This window comes from Equus quagga, chromosome 19, assembly GCF_021613505.1.
Source record: "Equus quagga isolate Etosha38 chromosome 19, UCLA_HA_Equagga_1.0, whole genome shotgun sequence".
Lineage (NCBI taxonomy): Eukaryota > Metazoa > Chordata > Mammalia > Perissodactyla > Equidae > Equus > Equus quagga.
Genome location: NC_060285.1, coordinates 4,010,942 through 4,033,309, shown reverse-complemented (window position 1 = coordinate 4,033,309; position 22,368 = coordinate 4,010,942). Strand labels below are relative to the sequence as shown.

Here is a 22,368-nt window from a genome sequence, read left to right as displayed (position 1 = left end):
AACCAATCTATAAATGAAAATTTGGGTGAGTTTAGTTTGAGCTAAAATGTGAGGACCATGGCCCATGGCCTTCCTTCCCAAAGGAAGAAAGGGCACCAAAGAAGTGGAGTGCACAGAGTGGTTATATACCCCCAAAGAGGATGTTTCACATATGATTGAAATGTCCCTTTTACAATAATCACAAGACTGCTCTGTCGGCACAGCGATTGATGGACACAGCAGGGTGGCACGTCTGCTGTCTCAAGTTGGGTGGTCACAGGTGAGCTGGGTGGTCAAAGGCTAGCTGGGTGGTCAAAGGTGAGCACAGCAGTCAGTTTCTAGCCTAAGGAAAGATGCTTATCCTTAAGAAAATGCCAACTGGGGGGGGGGGGGGGGGGAATGCCCCTTTATCTTAAGGGCATTTGTTCTTGCCATAGTAAATGTTTAAAGCAGATATACAATGCATGCTCAACAGCCGCGTCAGGCCCTTTTGTAAAAAACAAAGTCAGGCTGAATTAGGTTTACACCATATGGCTTCCTCATATACTCCAATATACCCTATTGCTTGCCATTTCTGTCAGTTCCTTCCTAGAACAGGCCTTTCACCTTGACTTCTTTTAGGCAGCTAGGGGGAACATCCAAGTCTTTCATTCTTAAAAATGATCGACCCAAAGAGACATGTTTTGGGGAGGCCAGTTCTGATCCCCCAAGCTGCCCTCATTTATCAGCCCAGCACCAGGCGCCCACGTGAGCCCAGACTCCCCCGGCCCGGGAGTACCTGGGAACAACATACGCCCTCCCGCGCAGCGCACTCAGACGCCAGCGCAAGCTGGTACTGAGCACCGTGGGCCGCGGTGCGCGCGCAGGAGGGAAGACGAGAGCGCGGCGAGCAGAGGGCGCGGGCGCGGGCGGAGCCGGGGCCACCGAACGAACGCCCAGGGAGGGAGGCCCGGACTGCGGGCCTCGCGGAACGCCGCGCGCCGAGCACACGCTCCCGGCCGGGCTGTGTCCGCGGCGCACCGCGGCGGAGGCGGGCTTTCCGGCGCGGCGCGGAAGCGGCGGCAGCAGTGGAGAGTTGGCGGCGCGCGGATGCAGGCGGCGCGGCACGTCGTGTGCGCCCTGTCCGGCGGGGTGGACAGCGCCGTGGCCGCGCTGCTGCTGAGGCGGAGAGGTGAGCGGCCTCCTCGGGGAGCCCAGCCTCCTGCGACGCCGCGAGGGTCGCGTCCGCGCCGGGCTTCTCCCCGTTCGCGGGGCTGGCGGAGCCGCTGGGCCGCCTGGTCCCCGACTGCGGGACTTCCGGGGCCGTGCTCGAGGCCCTGCGGCGGGGCGGCGGCGTCGGGGCGCTGACCCCTGCGGGCACGGCAGCCGCTCGGAGAGGCCTCGTCCCAGTCCACGGGCGGCCGCGGGCCGTCGGCTTGTGCGAGCGCGCCTGTGGTCGCCGTTCTCCGCCGGAGCCCGGGCCTGTGTCCCGGGCGTTGAAGGGGGGAGGGCGGGGAGCGGAGGTCAGCGCCCGTCCGAGTTCTCCGTCTGCGCGGCCCTCGCGTGGTGAGGCCTCGTCCGCTTAGCGACGCGCGTGGAGCCCCTGCTGTGAGCTGCCTCTCGTGCCAGGCGCCTGGGATGCTGCGTGAATGCGAGGTTCCTGCCCCTGGGCCGGTTCCTTAAACTCTCCCCGCCTCGCAGTGGAGACAACACCTCCCTCATGGGGTTTCTGGAAGGATTAAGTGATGTAACACATACGACGGTTTACCCCAGTCTCCAGCACATAGGAGGCGTTCAGGCAACGTCAGTGGCTGTTAGTACATGTTATTAATAACTATTATGAGCGGTATAATAAAAAGTGCTTAATAGGCACGTAGGCAAACTCTAAGCATATATAATTGTGAGAAAGGGGGACTCAGAGCATCATAGAAATGGTGGTCTTTGAGCTGAGACTTGAAGGAAGAGTAGGATTTCACGAAGCGAAGAGTTAGGGGTGTGAGGTCAGGTGGCAGGCTCTCCTGGCAGGGTCCGCAGCCGTGCAGAAGCGCAGAGGCCCGAGTGTTGGCTGGGTCTGGCCAGAGAGAAGTGGAAGGAGAAGGAGGGTGGAGAAGTGGGTTGAGCCCTGCTTTGAAGATGTGATGTTAGGGACCTAAGACTATCTTGGGTAGACAGTGCAGAGCCCCTGAAGGTTCCTGACCAGGGGTGTGGACTTGTTTTGGGAGATGTGGAGGACTGGGCATGGGGATACCAGACGTATTATTTTACTCTTCAGGAAGCTAAGTTCTGCCTCTTGCCCAGGATCCAGACCATACAACTTCATGCTCCAGCCTTCCTTTGGGGAAACTGATGGATGTAGCAAAGAAAAAGCACGGTCCTCTCCTCTTGGCATCCGGGGCTCTCCTAGTCTTGTTGGAGGTGCATGTTCTGTCACGTGCCCCCTGGGGAGTTAGAGATAAGCAAGGCACTGAGTTCCCATCCCAGAGTGCCTGAGCCTGTGCCCTTGTGAGTGGGTCATGGCTCCATGCAAAAGATGATGGGGCCGATGAGGCTCTAGAAGACTGGATTTTTAAAGCTTTGTGTGTGGAGTTGTTTACTCATTCTATAAGCACTTTTTAAGCTCCTGTTCTGTGCTGGGCTCTGCTAGGTGCTGGGGACACAGAGTTATATGAGACACAGCCCCTGCCCTTTGAGGAGTTCCATGCTTTCGTTTCACGGGGGGACAGACTGGAACAGCTGGAGCCCAGTGTGGTGTGTGTTGTAAGTGGAGCAGAGTCAGGTGCTTCTGGAAGCAGAGGCAGGAGGGCCTGACCACCTGCTGGGCTGGGGGTGGTATTGCAAATGTGGCGTTTTAGTTTTGGCAAAGCTTTGCCCTCGAATCTTTGTCCCTTGAAGTATTATAGTAAGCCTTTTACAGTCAAATACTCTGTCTTGTTTCATTGAGTCTACCCAAAAGAAACAGATTTCTCATAAACGGTAGGCGCCTGTGTAGTTCACTAAGATGGTGTAAGGCTAAAGTTGGTCTTTCCAACATTTGGACACTTTGTCACAACAGAAAAGGAAAAAAATAGGTCATAAATTGTATAGGTAATACAGCCTTTAAAATAGCCAAAATTTTAATTGTCTTTGGTGACTTTGAATCTATCTTAGATGGTAATTGGAAATAACTTTTGAAATGAATTTACTTTTCTGATAACTGAATGGTGGTTTGTATTTGCTTTGAAAAAATTTTTTGAATTTCTGCTTTTTCATTCAGCACAAATTTGCTAAACCTCTCTATGTGCTAGGCATTGTGCTGACACAGGGTGGGGACACAAAGATGAAAAAATGCCATCTTGCTCATATCCTGGGGATGCAGGCAAACAGGTCAGTCCAACAATGTATTGTGATGATGGAGGCCTTTACAGAGTGCAGCGGGAGTGCAGGGGAAGGAGCCTCTCAGTCAGCCGGGGAGAGTCAGGCCTTCACCAAGATGGGAGTCAGCTCTGGGGGCCGTGTGGCAAAGGACTGGCAGGCAAGCCAGCACATGGAGGCACGGGAGCATGGTGTGTTGGAGCTGCTAGGAGCTCGGGAATCGCTGCCTTCTTCACTAAAGGTTGATTTTATTTTTTATTTTATTTATTTTACTATTTTTTTTTATTTTTTATTGAGTTAATGATACAATCTTGTGAAATTTCAGTTGTACAGTATTGTCTGGCAGTCGTGTTGTAGGTGCATCCTTTCACTCTTTGTGCCCCCCCCCCCCCCTTCCCCTGGTAGCCACTAATCTGTTCTCTTTGTCCACAGGTTTAAATTCCTCATATGAGTGGAGTGATACAGAGATTGTCCTTCTCTATCTGGCTTATTTCACTTAACATAATTCCCTCAAGGTCCATCCATGTTGTTGCAAATGGGACGACTTTGTTCTTTTTTATGGCTGAATAGTATTCCAAAGGTTGATTTTATATACTCTCTTTAATTTGTCCTTCCTTCTTCCCCCAGGTTACCAAGTGACAGGGGTGTTTATGAAGAACTGGGACTCGCTAGATGAACATGGAGTTTGCACTGCTGACAAAGACTGTGAAGATGCTTACAGAGTTTGCCAAATCTTGGACATCCCTTTCCATCAAGTGTCCTATGTGAAGGAGTATTGGAACGATGTGTTCAGGTGAGTGCAGTTCACAGACACAGAAGCGTTCCCGATGAGCAGTGAATCCTTTCCCAGGGGAGGGTTGCCGTAGCCAGCCAGACTGTTGGCCAGCAGCTGGTGCTCTTTGGCAGTGGTGCCAAAGACCATGTGTGGGAAGCCTCAGCTGCTCTCTGGAGCTCTGTGTGAGAGGCCAGCCTGGATCCCAGAGCCCCCCCAGCTCTTATTCCTGTTATTGTGCCCCCTGCCAGCAGTCTCTTTAATGCCTCTTGAACCTTGACAACAACTTGCTGCTAACTTAGGCGAGGGGAGCTAAGGCTGAGATCTGCCCTGGAAGGTGCCATGAGGTGAGTATCCGTCCACTGCCCATGCAGGTCAGTGATTAAGGGGTTCTGAGAAAAAGAGTTAGGTGATCCATCCCCCTTTGCCTTTGAAAATAACAAAGAAACACACAAAAATTTTAAAAATGAAATATAATCTCAACACTTATTATTAAGCTCTTACTTTGTACTAGGCACTGTGCTACATTTGGGAACATAAAGATGGATAAACCATGGTTCTGTTCTGTAGGAGTTTACATTCTAGTTGGGAGGAGGATGTTATCTTCATAAGAGATAATGGTAGTGAGTGGCATGTAGGAAGTACCAGAAATTCTACTGAAATGGTGCAGGTTCAGAAGAGGGAGAAATGTGTCATATGGAGTAGTCAGGACGGCTTCCTAGAAGAGGTGAGGTTTGACCTGCCCTTGAAAATAGCGGAGTAGAGAAGACATTCCACATGGGATAGCAAGAGCAGTAGTGAAGAGGAGGAGAAATGCCCGTCATTTATTTGGGGACTGTTGAAAAATTTCGGTGGACCCTTGTTGCTGCAGAGGCAGGATGCTTAGGGCTGGAGAGTGGTGAGCCTTGACTAGGCTCTAGGGCCGTGGTGGCCATTGAAGGCATCCGAGGCAGCAGTGGTGTGCACAGGGGTGGGTTAATGCTTTAGCATCAGGAAATCCTTGTGTTTAGTTCTGATTCTGCCACTAGTATGACCTTGGGCAATTGACTTGACTTTTCTAAGCCTCAATTTTCTCCTTTAAATGGAGATAATACCTCCCAGGGTTATTGTAAGAATTAAATGAGATTGTATATAAAGCTCTTAGCACGGTGCCTGGTATATTGTTAAGCAATAAACGTAGCTCTTGTTATTTTCATTATTAGAGAGACAAATCTGGCCGCCAGGTGTAGGATCAATTACAGGAGGAGGCTGCAGGCCGAGAATCTCAGGAAATACTGCTGCTAGAGACTTGGAATAACGTGGGGAGTGTGGATGGGAGGGTAAGGCTGGCCGTGATGGGTCCCCAGAGGACAGATCCCCTGGGCAGTAGATGTCAGGCTAAAAAGTCAGCTGAGGTTGCTTGTTAACACATACCTGGACCTGGGTCTGGCACGGGGCCCTGGAACCTGCACTTCAACAAGCCACTTCAGTCGAGTCTGATGGAGGGGTTCCTTCAGGTCTTACTTTGGGAAATGGTGCGATGGGGCTTGATGAGTGAGGGGGCAAGAGAAAGCAAGGAGTCAGTGATAGCTTCAAGATTAAGTCTAGATGGGTTGGAAAGGCAATTTTGGGGGTTCCTTTGAGTACTGCAGGGTTTGAAGTGATTGTAAGAAATCCAAGTGAATTTAAACTTCACCCTTTATTGCTTAGTTTTGAAAGTATGTGAGTGGATCATTTTTTTGGAGGTTAACTCACCTCTAACTAGGGTCAGACAGGTAAAATGACTTGTCCTGAGTCCTTTGTCAGATTAGGAGCAGAGCTTGGCTTAGAGCCGTGTTTCCAGGCCAGTGTTCCCAGTGCCTTCTGTTAACGTCCCTGCACAGACCCTTGGGCTCTGCTGGTCGGGCTGAAGGCAGAGAGCCCTGTTAGAGTCTTTGGCTCATCTCTGTGCAGCCTCTCAGCTCACTGGGCTCTGACCAGTCTTCTGTCTGTCCTGGCCTTGTCTCCACTGCCTATGGGTGTGGTTATAATTGTGCTCATTGATCTCTTTGTTCTGAATGCTCACTGCTATAATAACCCTCTCTAGCTCCGAAATTTCTTCTGAATTCTTTTGTTCAAGACGCACTTGGCCTTCAAGAGTCAGAGCCCAGGTGTTCTTTCCAGGGGCCATCTCCCTCACAAAGTGCAGGCGAGGACTCTCTCCTTTCACTGTGCTGTGCTCCATTGCTTTTGCTGTTGCCAACTGAAGCGTCTTCTGTATGCCGTTGAGGAAATGGTGAATAGTATCTGCTTTTCATAAACTGGTTTAAATGTTCAATCTCTTCAACATTTATTTAATGCTTATTAAGTAGAAAAAGTTTTGGAGGCTATGGACATACAGAGAGAGTAAAACATGGGTTCTGCCTTAAGTAGTTTACAGCTTAATGAATCTGTTGATGACTTTCTAACAAAAAAAAAAGGAAAGGGTGTAATAATATCAAGTGTTGAAAATATGGAGCAACACGAGTTTTCTGCACTCCTGGGAGGAGTGACACGCGGTAGGAACACAGTTTGGCATTGCCTGCTAACATGGAATGTGCATGTGACCTGTGACCCTGTGCAGATTCTTAATTTGTCTTCATAACATGACCCTCCTGAGCAGCGTTGTGTTTTGATTTTTTTTTTTTTTTGAGGAAGGTTAGCCCTGAGCTAACATCTGCTGCTAATTCTCCTCTGTTTGCTGAGGAAGACTGGCCCTGAGCTAACATCCGTGCCCATCTTCCTCTACTTTATACGTGGGATGCCCACCACAGCATGGCTTGCCAAGCGGTGCCATGTCTGCACCCAGGATCCAAACCGGTGAACCCTGGGCCACCGAAGCGCAACGTGTGAACTTAATGGCTGCGCCACCGGGCCAGCCCCCAAGTGTCGTGTTTTTTTAACCATTGTTGATCAATGGAGAGCTTTAGGTTAAATGAAAAAATGATGATCACATATATCAAAATACACCCGAGTTTAAACTCCTGAGGCAGGCATCATGACCCTCCTGAAGTGAGTCCTCGAAGCCCAGGGAGTTCCTACTGAATCATCCTTCTCCTGTGTGCTCGGTCTGTTAGAGCTGAAATCCACTTCCTTCGGGTGTCTGACCCACCCATAGGTGCCAGGAGGTGGCTGGTTCTCAGAAGCATGTGTTGGTCACATTAGAAAAGTATTCTTTGGCACATTTGCCGGTGACCTGTATTCCCAGGCCGAGATTGTGGAATGGCTTAGAGAGCCCTGAGTCATTACTCCAGATGCTTTTAGTCCTGCTCTGTCTCGGGCGTATTCTGTTCCTCACCCAAGCCTTCCTCGGCTGGAGAAGTGGAAGGAAGCCGGGGTTTAGTGCGTCCCTCTCAGCCCCTCCCACAGCCTCTAGCCTTTGGGGAGCTGGAATGGCTACTAAGCCATAGCAGCAGGTGGCAATGCCTTATTTAAGTCCAGGTTATTAGTTATCATAGATTCAAGTGGAAAGTGCAGCTGGTTTTAAGCAAATTTTTTATGAAAATGGCTGTATACTGAAGCTCTCCTGTTTTGTGGAAAATTATAGTTTTGGAAAGACAAGGAGAAACTCTAAATTAAGCGAGTAATTTCACTGGTTTATTTTTTGAGGAATGTTTCATATTTAAGAAATGAAAAGTCTTTTTCTTTTATTCCAGTGATTTTTTAAATGAATATGAAAAAGGAAGAACTCCCAATCCTGACATAGTCTGCAACAAGCATATCAAATTCAGCTGTTTTTTTCGTTATGCTCTGGATAATCTTGGTAAGTAATTTGGATTATCTTCCTTTGTCTTTTAAAAAATCATAAGATTTTTATAGATAGCCAGAATCCAAAACCTCGTAAACAGTGTCATCTTTCGGACAGAAAGGAAGCAGTGAAAATGATAGTATTTTGTATTTCATTGAGTAAGGAAGAGCTTTGTGGCGATGTGAAATAGTAGGATCTCCAGGAGTGGAGAGTACCTCTTCATCATGGACCGCACAAATAGAAGGACAGGCACGGTCGATTTCAGGAGAACAGCTTCAGAAAGTCCTGCGGGCAGGTGCGGATCACTGGCCAGAGCGTTGAAAGATGGGGCCGCTGGGCCCTGCCTGTAGGTTCTGCGTTGCTCAGAGCAGCTCTGGTTCCAGATGTGATTGTATTTAGTGGAAGTTTCAGGAGCCCTAATGTGGGGCTCAGCAAACTCAGCATTTAGTGTCATGTTAGCTATCCTCTTTTCTAGTCCTGCGGAGACCTCCTCTGTTTCTTCTAAAAGCGAGTGTCTGCTTCGTCCCGACAACAGGTCCGGGTCTGTCCCTGATTCAGGATCCTCGGTCTCTGTTTTGTTTCCCTGGGTTTGAAGCCATGTCTTACTCGCCTGTTGTAAAAACCCATCTTGTAGTCAAGGCCCTGCTACCTCTGACAGCTTGCCTGCAGATTTTGTCTCTTCCTAGGTTTCTGCTTTCTCATTTCCGTCTGCCTGTGGGGACATCCCCCTTCCTGTACGTTGAACCTTCCTGATGCTGACTTGCTTGCTTAGACTATCTCTTGGTATCTGTTGCTGTGCTGTTGTGAATTCCCGGTTCTTTTTCTTGTCTCCTCCTGTTGGGACCACCAATAATAAGCTTCGGAACTTGCAGATACTGGCCTTTTAGTTGGTTCTGCCCCATCACAGCTCACCCTGCCGTGTCTGGCCCTATGCCGAGACATATTGTGTGCCCGTGGTCCAGTGGTATCACAGGACTGTTGGTAGCTCTGTCCTGTCAGCATTTCCGAAATGACATAGATGGGGAGAAAGTAGGCTTGCAGATCCAATGTACAAGTGACCTGCAGCTGAGATGACAGTGATGAAAAGTTGGTTCCTGGAGTTAGGTAGTAAAAAAATGCCTACAAAAACAAAGAACCAAAAAGTCTTAACAAACTTGAATCCTAACTAACACCAAAAACATGAAATCGCACAGGGATAAATGCAAAGTTTGCTACCACGGTTCAATCAATTAATTCTCCTAGTGGAAGATCAGGAGAAGATCTGGGGCCTTGAGGTGCCTCGAGCTGACGGTGAGCCTGATGTCTGATGTCTGTCCTCAGAGCCGCACAGCCTGCGCTCGCCTTGTGATCAGAGAACGTCCAAAGAAGGGAGAGGGGTCCACTGTAGTCTGCCCTGGGTAGGCTACGTCTGGTGGGGTACACTTCATCCCAGTTTATTCAGGAAAAAGAGCGACAGGTGTGTGGAGTGTGTATTGATTTTGATTTTGAGCATGTCTGGAAATATACCATCTGATGAACTGTGTGGGGTCCTCACAGCGGTGCTCAAGCATATGATTTATGATTACCTGCTAGTGTGTGACGCCAGAGGGCAGAGCTGGATGCACAGGAGAAATATGTTGCTCCGGGAGGCACAGACAGCTCTTCAGGAGGAGAATGATGCTTGCCTCTGGAGAGCTCAAAGCTCCCTGTCACTTTAGCTTTTCAGGCCCCTAGGTGGCCATCTGTCAGGGATGTGTTGGAAGGAATTTCCTTAGGGAGTGTTTCTAAGTCTGAATTTACTGCATGAACAGTGTAACACAGAATAAAAATACATGAAACCTAGCCTCCTGAAATCTTAGGACTCCTCACAGAAGCATCCTGTGCTTTTGGCAGTGTAAGTGGTTGTTCTTTAAGGAAATAGACTTAAAGGGTTGTTTTTTTTTTTTCTATTAGAAAATCAATTGCGGTGTAATAATGTGTTCCTAAGTGCACTTTTTCAGGTAGTTACTGTGCAACAGTTAATTCTTACTGTGTCGTTTTTTTACACTGAGCTAGTTTGGTTGGTTAAGCACTGAATTCGTTTTGCTGCACTTTCCAGGAAAAAGTGTCTTGCAATACTGAATATCTGAGATTTTCACACAGTGAAAGGTTATGGACTAATATATACCTTGGTAGGTTATTTCACTTTTTTGCATAATGTGGAAAGAAGAACTTGAATGTGCTAGATGGTCCTTCACCATGATAAAAATAATATGTAATTATTAAGGAAAATTTGCAGAACAATGAAAAGAGGAGGGAAAATGTCATCTGTAATTTTAATTCCCAGAATCAAAGGAATAGACTTTCTGATATTTTTCTTCATCTTTTTCTGTATGGTATAAGAAGTGCCATCATAGTATTACAGACTTTTCACTCTAAGTCATAAGCATTTTCCCATGGCACTGTTACTATGGCAATGGCATTTTAATTTACTTCATATTCTCCTGGTGTTCAACATTTTGGTTATTTTCAGTTTTTTCTTAGTATAAGAAACTCTCAGATGAGCTGTTTGTACTTAAATCGTTGTGTGCATATCTGCCTGTTTCCATAAGCTAGAATGAATGAATAGATAGTAACTTTTGAAAGGCCCTTAAAGAGGCGATAAACCCTTGTAACAGGGTTATATCCTTTTAAATGAGGAGTGAAAGGCCTCTCGTTGAGCAGAGTTTGAGGCGTGCCCCTGCTCCCTGGGCTCTGGCTGTGAGATGGTGCGGTCGTCTGCGGCCGCTGTCGGGTAGACTTGCAGTCTCCGTGCTGCTCTAAGCGCCCTTGGCCGCTGCTGGCCAACGCCGCAAACGCCAAGTCTGAGACCTGATCTTTTGTGTTTTAAAACCCTCATAGGAGCAGACGCGGTTGCCACAGGTCACTATGCAAGAACTTCACTGGAAGATGACGAAGTCTTTCAGCAGAAGCACGTGAAGAGGCCAGAAGGGCTTTTTAGAAATCGCTTTGAAGTTAGAAATGGTAAGTAAAAGTGCACGCATCAGAGCTTGTTAGTGAACAAAGTGAAATATTTTGAGGAATGACAGTGGGTCATCGTTGGAGTATACCTGCCAGGCCTCTGTGCCTTCCAAACTGGCTTGTTTGTTTTGGTTTCCTCTTTGAGAGTTTGAGAGTTGCTGAGAGGGTCGTTTGCCTAAGGGCCTAGTGATTGGCAACAGAAGTCCGGGCCGGGCGCTGCTGGGAAATTGAATCTGTGATTTATAACCCAGTTCTAGACACTGTGTTTTGGTGATTTGCGGGTTCTCATGATATTTGAGGAAATATTTGACAGCAGTAACTGGAGTGCAGTTGGCCCTGTTACTTACCCTCAAGTTGTTGAGGGCTGGAGATCAAGGTATACCTCCATGTGACACAAGTGCTGGGACCTGGCATTCATAGCGCAGGCCTGGTGGCCAGGCTGGGAACTATGTTTACAAGGATTCCATATACACATTAGTTTATCAGTATCAAAGGGAGCAAAGTTTCACCTTCCTGGAAAAACGTAAATGCCAGACTGAACTGGGAAGCTGCTGGCTTGTCTCTGTGTACATTTGTGTGTAGAAAAGAGGAATTCACATCCTTATTAAGTGAAAGACAAAATGGGGCCCAGAGCCATGATTCTGCAGGGAATTTCTGTTGTTGTGAATCATTGAAGGGTTATTAGCATTTCTCCATGTCTGACCCGCCGACATTCTGCCTCACGACCACCTGCTCCCCTCCCCCAGCTCGGGGCTTTCCATGTACACATCCCACTTTGCTCCTCTTAGCAGTGTCAGGAGGTATTTACTCTCATCCCATTTCACAGATGAGGAAACTGAGGCTTGGATGAAGTCATTTGACCTGAGTGCCTCCACTAGAGCTGGATTTCAACCCACTTCTGCCCAGCTCCATGATCTATGCTCTTTCTGCTGTACCAGGCCCACCTGAGTTCTGTCCTCTGCATCACCGAGCCCAGTTTGAAGGCTGCGGCCATCGTGCGGTGGTGCACTTTGTCACAGGAGCCCTGAGTGTGATGGCAGTTGCGTGGCTGCCCTGTTGTCTTTCCCTCTCTCCTTCCTCACAGCAGAGGGTGCACAGATAACCTTACTGCTTCGAGCCCAGACAGAGGGAGCACTGACTTGTTGGGAAGGCCTCCTGCTGCTGTCTGCAGATGCTGGGCCTGCAGCTGCCATGTTTGCCAGGGGGACCTCTGCGGTACTGACACTGGGGGAGAGATGGCAGTTTTCCTCGGCTGTCCCCCTAGTTCCTCTCCAGGTGCTGCCTTTCATGCTCCTGGGCGCCACCCACCTGGGGAAGCCTTCCACATCAGGAAGACATGATTTCAAATGTGAAGCCCTACCACGTGGGGCTCTGCAGCAAAATGCACCCAGTGGCTGTGGCTTTAAGGGCCCTGAGTAGATGAAGGATTTATTGCCCTATTGAGCAGACATGCTGCCTCCCTCCTAGAAACTGTTTGCCTTCCAGAGCTGTCTGGACCTTTGTGATAAGCCATGGGCACTAAGAAACTTCTCTGATCCCACTGGCACACATTTTGTTGAGTAAGTTTTATGTATAGTTGTTTTGATAATACCACAGTGTCTTTGCATTCACTGTTTTTTTTAGGCACACTAAAACTTTTTATTTTATTCTTATTCAGTTGCCCTGGAGTCCTGCAATAAGGCCTCCTGGCCTGGGCCTGGGCCTGTGGGGAGGGTGCATAGCGGGCAGCAGAGGGCCTGGCCCCAGGGTTAGTTGGCGCCTGAAGCTGGTGCTCCTGAGCCCTGGCCTTGTGACCAGGGAAGTCTCTTCGCCTGTACAAGGTGGCGGGTGGCATCACTGGCCTGGTTGAGTGCACACAAGGCCTGAAGGAGCAAAGTTGTGTGAATAGAGCTCCTGGCACAAGCAGACCCTCGCCAAATGTGAGTTCCTTCCCATGGCTTAGGATTGCCAGCTTGCTTTTTTACAAATAATAGATTTTGAGCTTGTTTTAAAATAATTCAGAACTACAAAAACATATACATCACTCCCAGTATTCTGAGGCTTTTATACATGCACTATTTGGTAAATTCAGTTTTGAAACAAAAAGTGGCATTTGGCAGGTGAGTCTACCTACCTGATGACTGCTTGGCCGGACTCTGTTTTTCATTTTTTGACTGGTTTTGTTGTTTTGTATGTAAAGAGTAATAGAATAGAGATTTAAGCGGTTGGCTCCGTTTCCAGCTCTGCCATTTCCTCCCTGCCCCACGCGGCGTGAGTCACATTAGTTATCTGATCGTATCTCATCTGTAAAATGGGCTTCATTCTACTTCACATGGCTAACGTGAGAATCGCATTTGAGGTCATGAATGGAAAACAGCTACACAGAGAGCGTGTTACACACGTGACTGTGCCCAGCCAGACTGGTGCACATGTTGTTTAGACCCATCACATGTGTAGCGTGCTCTGAGTGCAACTTGCTGAGGCTTCTCTTTGCACTAGATGTGAGAAATGTGACACTGTCGTGCTGATGATACTGTGTTTAGTTCTTTCCATTGGGCCTTGAACTTCACAGTGGGGAATCTGACAGTTTCAGTCTTGGAAGTTCTGTAACATGCCAGGCGGGACTGATCTGGCTCAGAGATGGGACTAGGCCTTCTTTTCTGAACCACTGTCATTGGCCAGGATCAGTCACACCTCTGCACCATTGCCCTAAGCCAGAAATGGTTCTTTATAATAAAATAAAGAATATTAGAGAAATTGCAGAGGAGCATCTGACAGATGTCAGCTTGGACTCTAAGCAAAAACCATTGGCTGCCGAAGGAGCATAGTCTTTCCCCGGTGGGCGACCCTGGGATGTTACGAGAGTCCTTGAAATCAGCCGTGGCAGGAACACATCTGGGATTGTTAGAGAACAGCCAGCTGACACCATGTCAGCAGAATTTTCTGTAAGTTGTTGTCTCATCCAATTTTCCCTAATTGGCTGGATTTATTTTAGACTTGTTTTTTTCTTAGTGCTTCAGAACATTTTTTCATGAGATGTTTCATCTTTGAAGATAGTATAATCTAAAGTATGAACTGGAATAAATTTCCTTATCACATAAAATCTATCTTCCCTGTATTTTTTTTTAGAAGTGGAAAAATTGGGAGTGAGACTTTTTTCTTATATTAACCACGGTGGCTCTTTTTTTCCAGTAGCCTGCTATTGAGTGTTCATCTTTGTTTCCCCCAGACCACGGGTAATCTAAGTGAACAGAAAGACATTATTAAAAGCAAAGTGTCATTATTTTTATTCCTGCAACATCTCTTCTTCTTTGGCAGCGGTAAAACTTCTCCAAGCAGCTGACAGCTTTAAAGACCAGACCTTCTTTCTCAGCCAGGTTTCCCAGGACGCCCTGAGGAGAACCCTCTTCCCTCTGGGGGGATTAACAAAAGATTTTGTAAAGAAAATAGCTGCTGAGAATAGACTTCATCATGTGCTTCAGAAAAAAGAGGTAGGATTGAGGGGGGTGTGCTCACGTCCGCCATCTCCACGGTCTGGGGACAAGCGGGCCTGTGGTCACAGCACCTTGGAGGAGCTGGTCCCGTGCGCAATAGGAGGCACCGTTGACATTCAGAAAGCAGTTTAAAAGTGACTTCTCCCTCCTGAGTCCTCCTCGGCTCCCTGTGGGGGCAGCTTTCCCAGCAGCCGTGGTAGCTCAGTGGGGTGCTCTTGGCTCAACCTGTCAGGTGAGAGCAGGGCAGTAAGGACCAGGCCCCGAGACACCCCAGTGAGGGGAAGAGCTCTGTTGCTGTCTGCACACAGATCTGCCGTTTTCATTCCCTTGGCCAGCACATCCTTGTCAGGTGCCTTCTTTGTGCTGCTAGCCTCAGGCTACAGTGAGGGGTGTCCACGTTCATCCCTGCCTTCTCGGAGCTTACAGTCAGGATGGGGAGACAGACCCGAAACATACCACTGTAAACTCAGGAAGTGTCTGAGAGAGAAGGGATGGCATCCTGTGAGAGAGGACACCAGTGGGCTCTAATTTAGATTGGGAGATAGAGATGCCAAGAAAGGCCTCTGAGGAAATTACATTTTACCTAAGGCCCAAAGGATGAATAGGATTAGTGTCACATAGATGGTTGGGGGAAAAACAGTCCAGAAAGTGGGAAGAGATGTGCAAAGGCCCTGAGAGAGCCTGGCGCATTGGGATTCAGATGATGCCAGTGGCGGGGGCTTGGTGCTAGAGGAGGGGTTCGATGGGATGATCCTGGCAAGCTTGGCAGACCCCCTCGTGTACTCGGTCTCATCAGACCGTTTCAGGGGTTGAGGCAGCTTTAGCTGTAGCTGCTACTCCATGTCTGCCTGCCTGGGAATGGGCATGGCCCTGCCTTTTGTCAGCAAGTCATTGTTCCCAAGGAAGACAGCCCTCCACCCATCATTTCTGTTCATCCCTTTACCTGTTGAGTTTCTGGGCGTGACTCTGTAGGAGCCAAGGGAGCCACCCTCATCGGACCACATTCTAGAGAGACAGACCAAAGAAGTGCTGGAGCCGTAGGATGAGGGCAGCGGAAGAGAAGCTTCTTCCAGCTCAGTCTTCTTGTGCTGGCAGGTAGCAGCTTGTGGAAGACTCTCCTTCCTCAGACTCTGCCTCAGATGCCTCCTGAAACTCATGGACACAGGCCTAAAGAGCTTGAGCAGCTTTAGTTTCCTTTCCTGGGGCGGCTGGTCTGGCGGTGTGCAGCACAGGGACCAGACCCTGCCGGGTGTGGAAGTGATGTGGCCTTGCTTATCAGCTGGCACAGTCCAAGTTTGGGGACCTTAAATAAACCCCAAGAGGCTGAGACATTCTGTAGGCCTCTCAAGATCTGTTTGTTGGTGGTGACTGGTGTCAGTGGGTGCTGGAGGAGAAAAGCCAGGCCCTGGGCCTGGAAGTGTGAGGCTCAGGGCAGGAGGTGAGGCCTGAGGAGGCCTGAGTGGAGCATGGCTCTGGTTCTCCTGGCACTGGCCCGTTCTTGCCCATCCGTTCATCTCATCGTTGGCCTATCTTTATTTCAGAGCATGGGCATCTGTTTCGTTGGTAAAAGAAATTTTGAAAATTTCATCCTTCAGGTGAGTGTTCTTTGATGTAAAAGGATGGAGCCGTGTTTCTGCTCTGCACCTGGACCCATTAGTAATGAAATGTTTGTTTTCCAGTATTTACAGCCTCGACCTGGGAAATTTATTTCTATAGAAGACAATAAGGTTCTGGGAACACACAAAGGTGAGACACAGCCTCTGGCTACTTTTCGCTGTAAACTTGGTGAGTCGTGGGGTGAGTTCCGGCTCTGTGAAATTAGACCAGATACCCATAATGCCTTCCACATTCCCTGTGGTCAGAGAAGACTGCTGGGGAGGAGACATGGATGAAACAAGGACGGCAGCAGTAGCTTCGACTGGGGGTTTGCATTTCAAGGGGTGGGCTCCTTGTAAGCATTGCAGCTAATAAAAAAAGATGTCATCTGGCTCAAAAAGACTTTGCCCTCTGAGTTGTGTATGAAGTTCTTGTGAGTAGAATTTCTTTTTTCACTATATGAAGAAATATTAGCGTCTGGCCCCGTGGCCGAGTGGTTAAGTTCACGTGCTCCGCTTCACCAGCCCAGGGTTTCGCCGGTTCAGATCTTGGGCGTGGACATGGCACTGCTCATCTAGTCATGCTGAAGGTGGCGTCCCACATGCCACAACTAAAAGGACCCACAACTAAAAATACACAACTATGTACCTGGGGGTTTTGAGGAGAAAAAGGAAAAATAAAATCTTTAAAAGAAATTATTAGACTACAGAAAAGCCGCACCCTGAGGAAGGAGTTAGGCTGACTTCAGAGCCTGAGCTTCGTGACTTGGACAGTGAAGGGGTGGGATCAGGGGGTGCCCCTCACAAGGCAGTGGTGCTGCCCACGGTGCTGCTCGCTCATTTGCAAACTTTTATGGGAGAGGGGTGCCGTGAGCAGGTACTGAGCTGGTGTAGGGAGGACAGGGACAAAGACGAGTCAGGCGCAAGAGTTCACAGCCCAGGTGGGAGGACAGGTTGGGTTGGTATGTGGTGGGGCTGTGCCCTTGCGGGCCTGGTGACCAGACGAGTCTTGATGCGGTGTCGGTCTGACCTGCTGGGAGGACGAGGGCTGGCGCTCAGACGGACATCTCACAAATGAGTTGTTCTTTGGCAATCCCTCACTCGGTTTGGGCAGACGGCTTCCCCTTCCTGTTGGGGGGAGCAGGGCTTATGTCGTGGGATCCTGGAGAGCCAAGCATTCTGAGGCAGGAAGAGGCGGCAGCCTTGCTGGGACCGAACTGCAGGGTGCTCCCAACCCACCTCCAGCAGAGGGCCCTCAGATGGCTCATGGCTTACAGAAGCCTGCAGTTCAGATGTCCAGCTTTACTGAATTAGTGCGCCAGGCTCAGGGCGCGAGGTTCCCTCCATAATCTCTGCCCGTGCGTGGGTCATTCCACAGAACGGTCCTGCGATGTTTGCTGTGGGGGTGGGGGGATCGCAGAGGTGCTTGGGGGGAATTGGGCACAGAGGACTTGGGGGCAGCCCTGATGTCCTGGCCCGGATGTGGTTAGTACACGGAGGTGGGGGGCATGCCTACGAAACCCACAGATACGTCAGGAGCTCAGCAAGACAGGACTTGTGGCCTCAGGGCACCCAGCCCACATTCTAAAGGAGTTGTCCCTGCTTCTTGTGGGTCAGGTGCTCCCGCAGCTGGGACAAGCTCGGGGCCTTGGTCAGGGCTGCTGCTGGTGGTCAGAGAACCTCAGCCTCTCTGGGCTGCCCCTCAGTAGTCCACGGAGCCTCTGCCCACTGCCTCCCACCCTCTGCTCCCCATCACGAGGGGGTGATGTTCGAGACGAGACTCATTCCCCCCTCACTGAGAAACTATTTCCATAGGTTGGTTCCTGTATACATTGGGCCAGAGAGCCAAGATAGGCGGCTTACGTGAGCCCTGGTATGTGGTGGAGAAGGACGGCGCCAAGGGTGACGTGTTTGTGGTGAGTCGGGCTAGCCTTGTAGACAGGTGACGGAGGTCTGTTTTTGGCAGAGCCCACAGTGTTTGTGAGACGAGGCAGGGCTGGTGGAGTCGTACAGAGCAGCAATGACGGATGGAGCATCCTTGCCTTTCCTCTTCACCCTCCTGGGATTGGCCCAAGGTACCAGAAGGATTTTGTTTAAGGTACTTCTTAGGCTCTTATTGTGTGCTGGTACTCTATTAATCATCACATTAGTCCCTATGATAGATAGACTTCCTCTGATTCTACAAAAGAGGTCAAGACTCAAGGAAGGAGTAGTGTGCTGAAGGTCCCAAGGAGAGGAGGTAGCCTCGTGCCTAGGATGGGGCCTGCACAGCAACAGTGGGCTCCCGGGAGTCATTGTTGGATGATGGAGGTGGCACAGCCAGGACCAAACCAGGCTGTCTGCCACAGCGGGGCCATGAGCCACTGTGCCCCGGCCTCCGTCCCTGGCTCTAGAGCAGGCTTCACAAAGGGGGTGGGTTTGCCCTGCCTTCCCCCCTGCCCCCGCAGGACATTCGGTAATGTCTGGGGACGTTTTTGGTTGTCATACATGGGGAAGCGTTTGGGGAATGGGTACTGCTGGTAACTAGTGGGTGAAGTCCAGGGAGCCCCCATCTCTAACAGAATGATCCAGCCCCACATTTCAGTAGTACTGAGGCTGAGAAACCCTCCTCTGAGCAAGCTGGGGTGTCATCTCGTGCTCTGTCACAAAGCCTAGGGGACCTTCTCTTAGACACAGGCAGAGAGGACAGCAGATTCTGGGACATCTCCTTCCAGGAAGAGCTGTGGGTGTAAAAGCCTGGACAGGGGTTGTGGTCAACATGAATTAAAGTGGTTTCAGTGTAAAATTCACTGGTTTCTTTTGCTTTGAGAAAAACCAGAAGGGTCTTTGACTGACACTGGTCCCTGTATGGGTCTCCTAGAGCCTGAAGCCCCCAGACTTAATACCTTTGGTCTTGCCTCAGAGGCAGGCTTGTTAGATCCTAGGAGTCAGGGGGCACATGAGGACAGGGGCCAGGGGCCTCAGAAGCAGACCCGTCAGTGCAGCCCCAGGGAGCTGGCACCGTCCCTTTCCCCAGCCACTTGGAATTTGGTGGGATTCTTGCTGTGGCCTTTTCGAGAGAGAGGCCAGAGGCATGGCTGGTCCCCATGTTCCTGGCGCTGGCCCCAGGCAGGTTGTGGGGGACAGGGTGAGACTTGAACTTAGAGGAGGAGTGCTGAGTGAGATCCTGGGGTCGGACCTCGTGCACCTCTGCTTCTTGCTAAGTGTGACTGGGACAAGTTACTTTCCCTCCTGTTTCTTAGTTTTCTCTTCTGCAAAATGAGAGTTAAAAGACTTGTGGAATGATCACCTGAATTTTCACATCAGACACTGCAGTTTTCAGCAAGTGTGTGCTGTGAGGGTTGTTGTTAAGGAAGTGCAGTGAGGAGGCTTTGGGGCGGGGCTCCTCTGTGAAGGGCTCCACGGTGTTGTGACCTTCACGTTTCGCTCCGCAGGCCCCCCAGACAGACCACCCGGCCCTGTACAGGGACCTGCTGCGGACCAGCCGCGTGCACTGGATCGCGGAGGAGCCACCCGCCACCCTGGTCCGTGACAAGATGATGGAGTGCCACTTCCGGTTCCGCCACCAGATGGCGCTAGGTGACCGAGTGGGCGGGATGCACCAGGAGAGGCCAGATTTAGGATGCGGAGATTAGTCTCCTGCAGGAGAGTCCCCCACTGTTGATATTATATAACATATTCAAAACCCCTTTCCCCTTATCTACTCGGGGACAGGACTGGGAAGTGTTGAGACCCAGCCTAGCTTCCTGTGTCCATGAGGCAGGGAGGGCCGCTGGGGTGAGGGTCCAGGTGTGGGCCAGGGCAGGCAGCACTGAGCCCCTCTGGCTGTCACCCTGTGCCTCCCTGAGCATTCCTCTTCCCCCTGCTGCTGGCCTCCTGCCCCTTCCTCCCCGGGGGTCGAGGCCTGGGGCTGTCCACACGTGGCAAGGCCAGTGCCCCCCTCCAAGGGCCCCTCTCTTCTACGCAGTGCCGTGTGTGCTGACCCTCAATCAAGACGGCACTGTGTGGGTGACGGCTGTGAAGCCTGTGCGGGCCCTCACCCTGGGACAGGTGAGTGGGCGCACCCAGCTCTGTGCTGTGCTCCAGAGGGAGGATGGGACACCCAGCTGGGAGGCAGGATGGGGTCTCAGCACCCAGTCCTGTGGTCCAGAGCCCTGCCCTTGAGCACAAGATGGGCTTCAGCACTTGCTCATCTGCCCGCAGGCAGCACCTGTGCGGATGAGCGGGCTGTGGCCAGGGGGCTTCATGCATCACACTTCCTCCCTGCCAGAGCACCTGATTTACAGATCGGGGGTCACGGGGCAGGCGGTGTGGGTGCTCGGGTCACACAGCCAGTGAGGGTGGGAGCCCTGTACCTGGTGTTCCTCTCCCAGCCATGACGGCACTGATGGCCTGGCTCCTGCTTGGCCACTGGGAGGGCTTAGCTGCCCCTCCTTGCCCTGCCTCCAGGCTGAGCCTCTGAGGGCAAGGACAGGAAAGGGAGAGGCAGAGCATTGTCCCCCTCGCCTCTCCCCAGCCCCAGACCAGCAGTCACGGGCCCAGGCTCCTGGCTGCCCACAGGCACCCCTGTTTCTGGTCCTACTGCAGCTGACCCAGGTCTCTTTCCTTTCAGTTTGCTGTGTTCTACAAAGGGGACGAGTGCCTGGGCAGCGGGAAAATCCTGCGCCTAGGGCCGTCTGCCCACACGCTCCAGAAGGGCAAGAGCAAGTCCAGAGTGGCCACCGAGGGCTCCATTGATGGCCCGGGCCATGGCCCTGGCTCGGGTCCCACGCTCTGATGGAGGCTGAGAGGCTGCCGAGTGCCCAAGAACAGATGTGGAGGAGCAGAGCCCAGGGTGTGGCAGCCAGGGGCATGGCTGCTGCTGCCCAAACCAGGGGGAGCCTGGGCGCATCTGCTGCCCAGTCCCGGCCAGGCTGGCCAAGGTCCAGAAAGGTTCGAGAGCCTGGGAGCGCCCTGGGAGGAGAGGGCCCGCCCTGTCTTCTCGAAGTTGCAGTACTGGTCAGAAGGACTTGCTGGCCAGTGGGTCTGTCCCAGGTGCCGCATTTATAGAGTTCCTCTTTCATACCCTAGGAAGGTTTTCCACTCAGGAGCATGGAGGGGACCTTGGAGGGGGCGGTATGGGCTGAGGGACAGCGTCGAATAAAAATTCTGGCTGGGGGGCTGGCCCCATGGCCGAGTGGTTAAGTTCGCGTGCTCCGCTTCAGCGGCCCAGGGTTTCACTGGTTTGGATCCTGGGCGAGGACATGGAACTGCTCATCAGGCCATGCTGAGGTGGCATCCCACATGCCACAACTAGAAGGACCCACAACTAAAATATGCAACTATGTCCTGGGGGGCTTTGGGGAGAAGAAGAAAAAAAGATTGGCAACAGATGTTAGCTCAGGTGCCAATCTTAAAAAAAAAAATTCTGGCTGAGATGTCGATTCTGACGGTGGCCTCCAGTGGGGCAGAGGCCCAGGTGGGCCCCCGTGACAGTGTGAGGGACGGGAGAGCGTCGAGACCCCGCCCTCCTCCTCTCTGAGATCCCAGCCTTCTCCTATTACAGCTGTGCCCACCCTCCCCTGCGGCAGAGGACTCGTGAAGGTCCTTGAGCTGAGTCCCAGCTTGCAAGGTTGCACTCAGTGTGTCTGAGAGGTGTCTTAAGGCCCCCCTGAATCCCCCTTCCCCCCTCCCCCCCGTCTGTGGGCGGCAGCCTGGAGGCCACCCCTTCCCCTGCAGAGTGCCCCGCACCCTGGCCTGTCAGTCACGTCAAAAACCAGGACTGAAGGGCCTGAGTCCCAGTGAGGAGCTACTGTGAGGTGGAACGTTGGCTGGGTGCGCGTGTGCGTGTGTGCGTCTAATCCCTTTGGGCAGCGATGACAAAGTACTAGACTGGGGGGATTAAACAATAGGTTTATTTCTCACAGTTCCGGAGGCTGGAAGTCGGAGATCAGGGCACCAGTGTGGTCAGGTGAGGGTCCTCCTGTGGGTCTCAGATGGCCATCTTCTTGCTTTGTCCTTACATGGCAGAAGGAGCAAGGGATCTTTCTGGGGCTTCTTATAAAAGCACTGATGCCACTCGTGAGGGCTCTGCCCTCATGACCTAGTCACCTCCCAGAGGCCCCGCCTCCCAACACCATCACGTTGGGTGTTAAGATTTCACCCTGGGAATTTCAGCGGACACATGCTCAGACCATGGGAGCGTGTGTGTGTGTGCACGTGTGTGTGCTGTGCGGAGAGGGTGGCTCAGGGCAGGCTGAGAGCTGTTCGACACATGAGAATAAAGAACTTCAGAGCTGGCTGTGCTGAGTGGGCAACACGCTTTGGCCTGGGGGCATTTTGGTCACCACTGAGTCCTGGGGTGACTGTCATCTTGTTGTAGGTGTTGAAGAGACGGGCTGGGCCCAGGACTTGGAGGCGGGAAGTTGGGAGACGCACAGTGCTGCCTTTCCTGCACTTTTCCTCCTGGCCCCCTGCCTGTGGGAGTTGTTGTCAGCTGGGTCAGGCAGGAAATTG

The 22,368-nt window shown here is 51.2% G+C and overlaps 1 protein-coding gene across 2 annotated transcripts; it reads left to right on the top strand.

The window, feature by feature from the left end:
* Positions 1 to 1,030: 1,030 nt before the first annotated feature.
* Positions 1,031 to 21,081, top strand: TRMU (tRNA mitochondrial 2-thiouridylase). Of its 2 annotated transcripts, none has more exons than XM_046646620.1 (11): positions 1,031 to 1,150; positions 3,937 to 4,102; positions 7,735 to 7,841; positions 10,686 to 10,808; positions 14,103 to 14,275; positions 15,820 to 15,873; positions 15,958 to 16,024; positions 17,840 to 17,948; positions 19,308 to 19,397; positions 19,841 to 19,923; positions 20,486 to 21,081. In XM_046646620.1, the coding sequence occupies exons 1-11, from the start codon at positions 1,069 to 1,071 to the stop codon at positions 20,608 to 20,610; spliced, it is 1,179 nt and encodes a 392-aa protein (XP_046502576.1). In that variant the 5' UTR covers positions 1,031 to 1,068; the 3' UTR covers positions 20,611 to 21,081. The 2 variants fall into 2 exon arrangements, with proteins under 2 accessions (XP_046502576.1, XP_046502575.1); XM_046646619.1 differs by lacking the exon at positions 17,840 to 17,948 and adding an exon at positions 17,689 to 17,789 and having other exon boundaries at positions 19,308 to 19,452; positions 20,486 to 21,077.
* Positions 21,082 to 22,368: the final 1,287 nt, after the last annotated feature.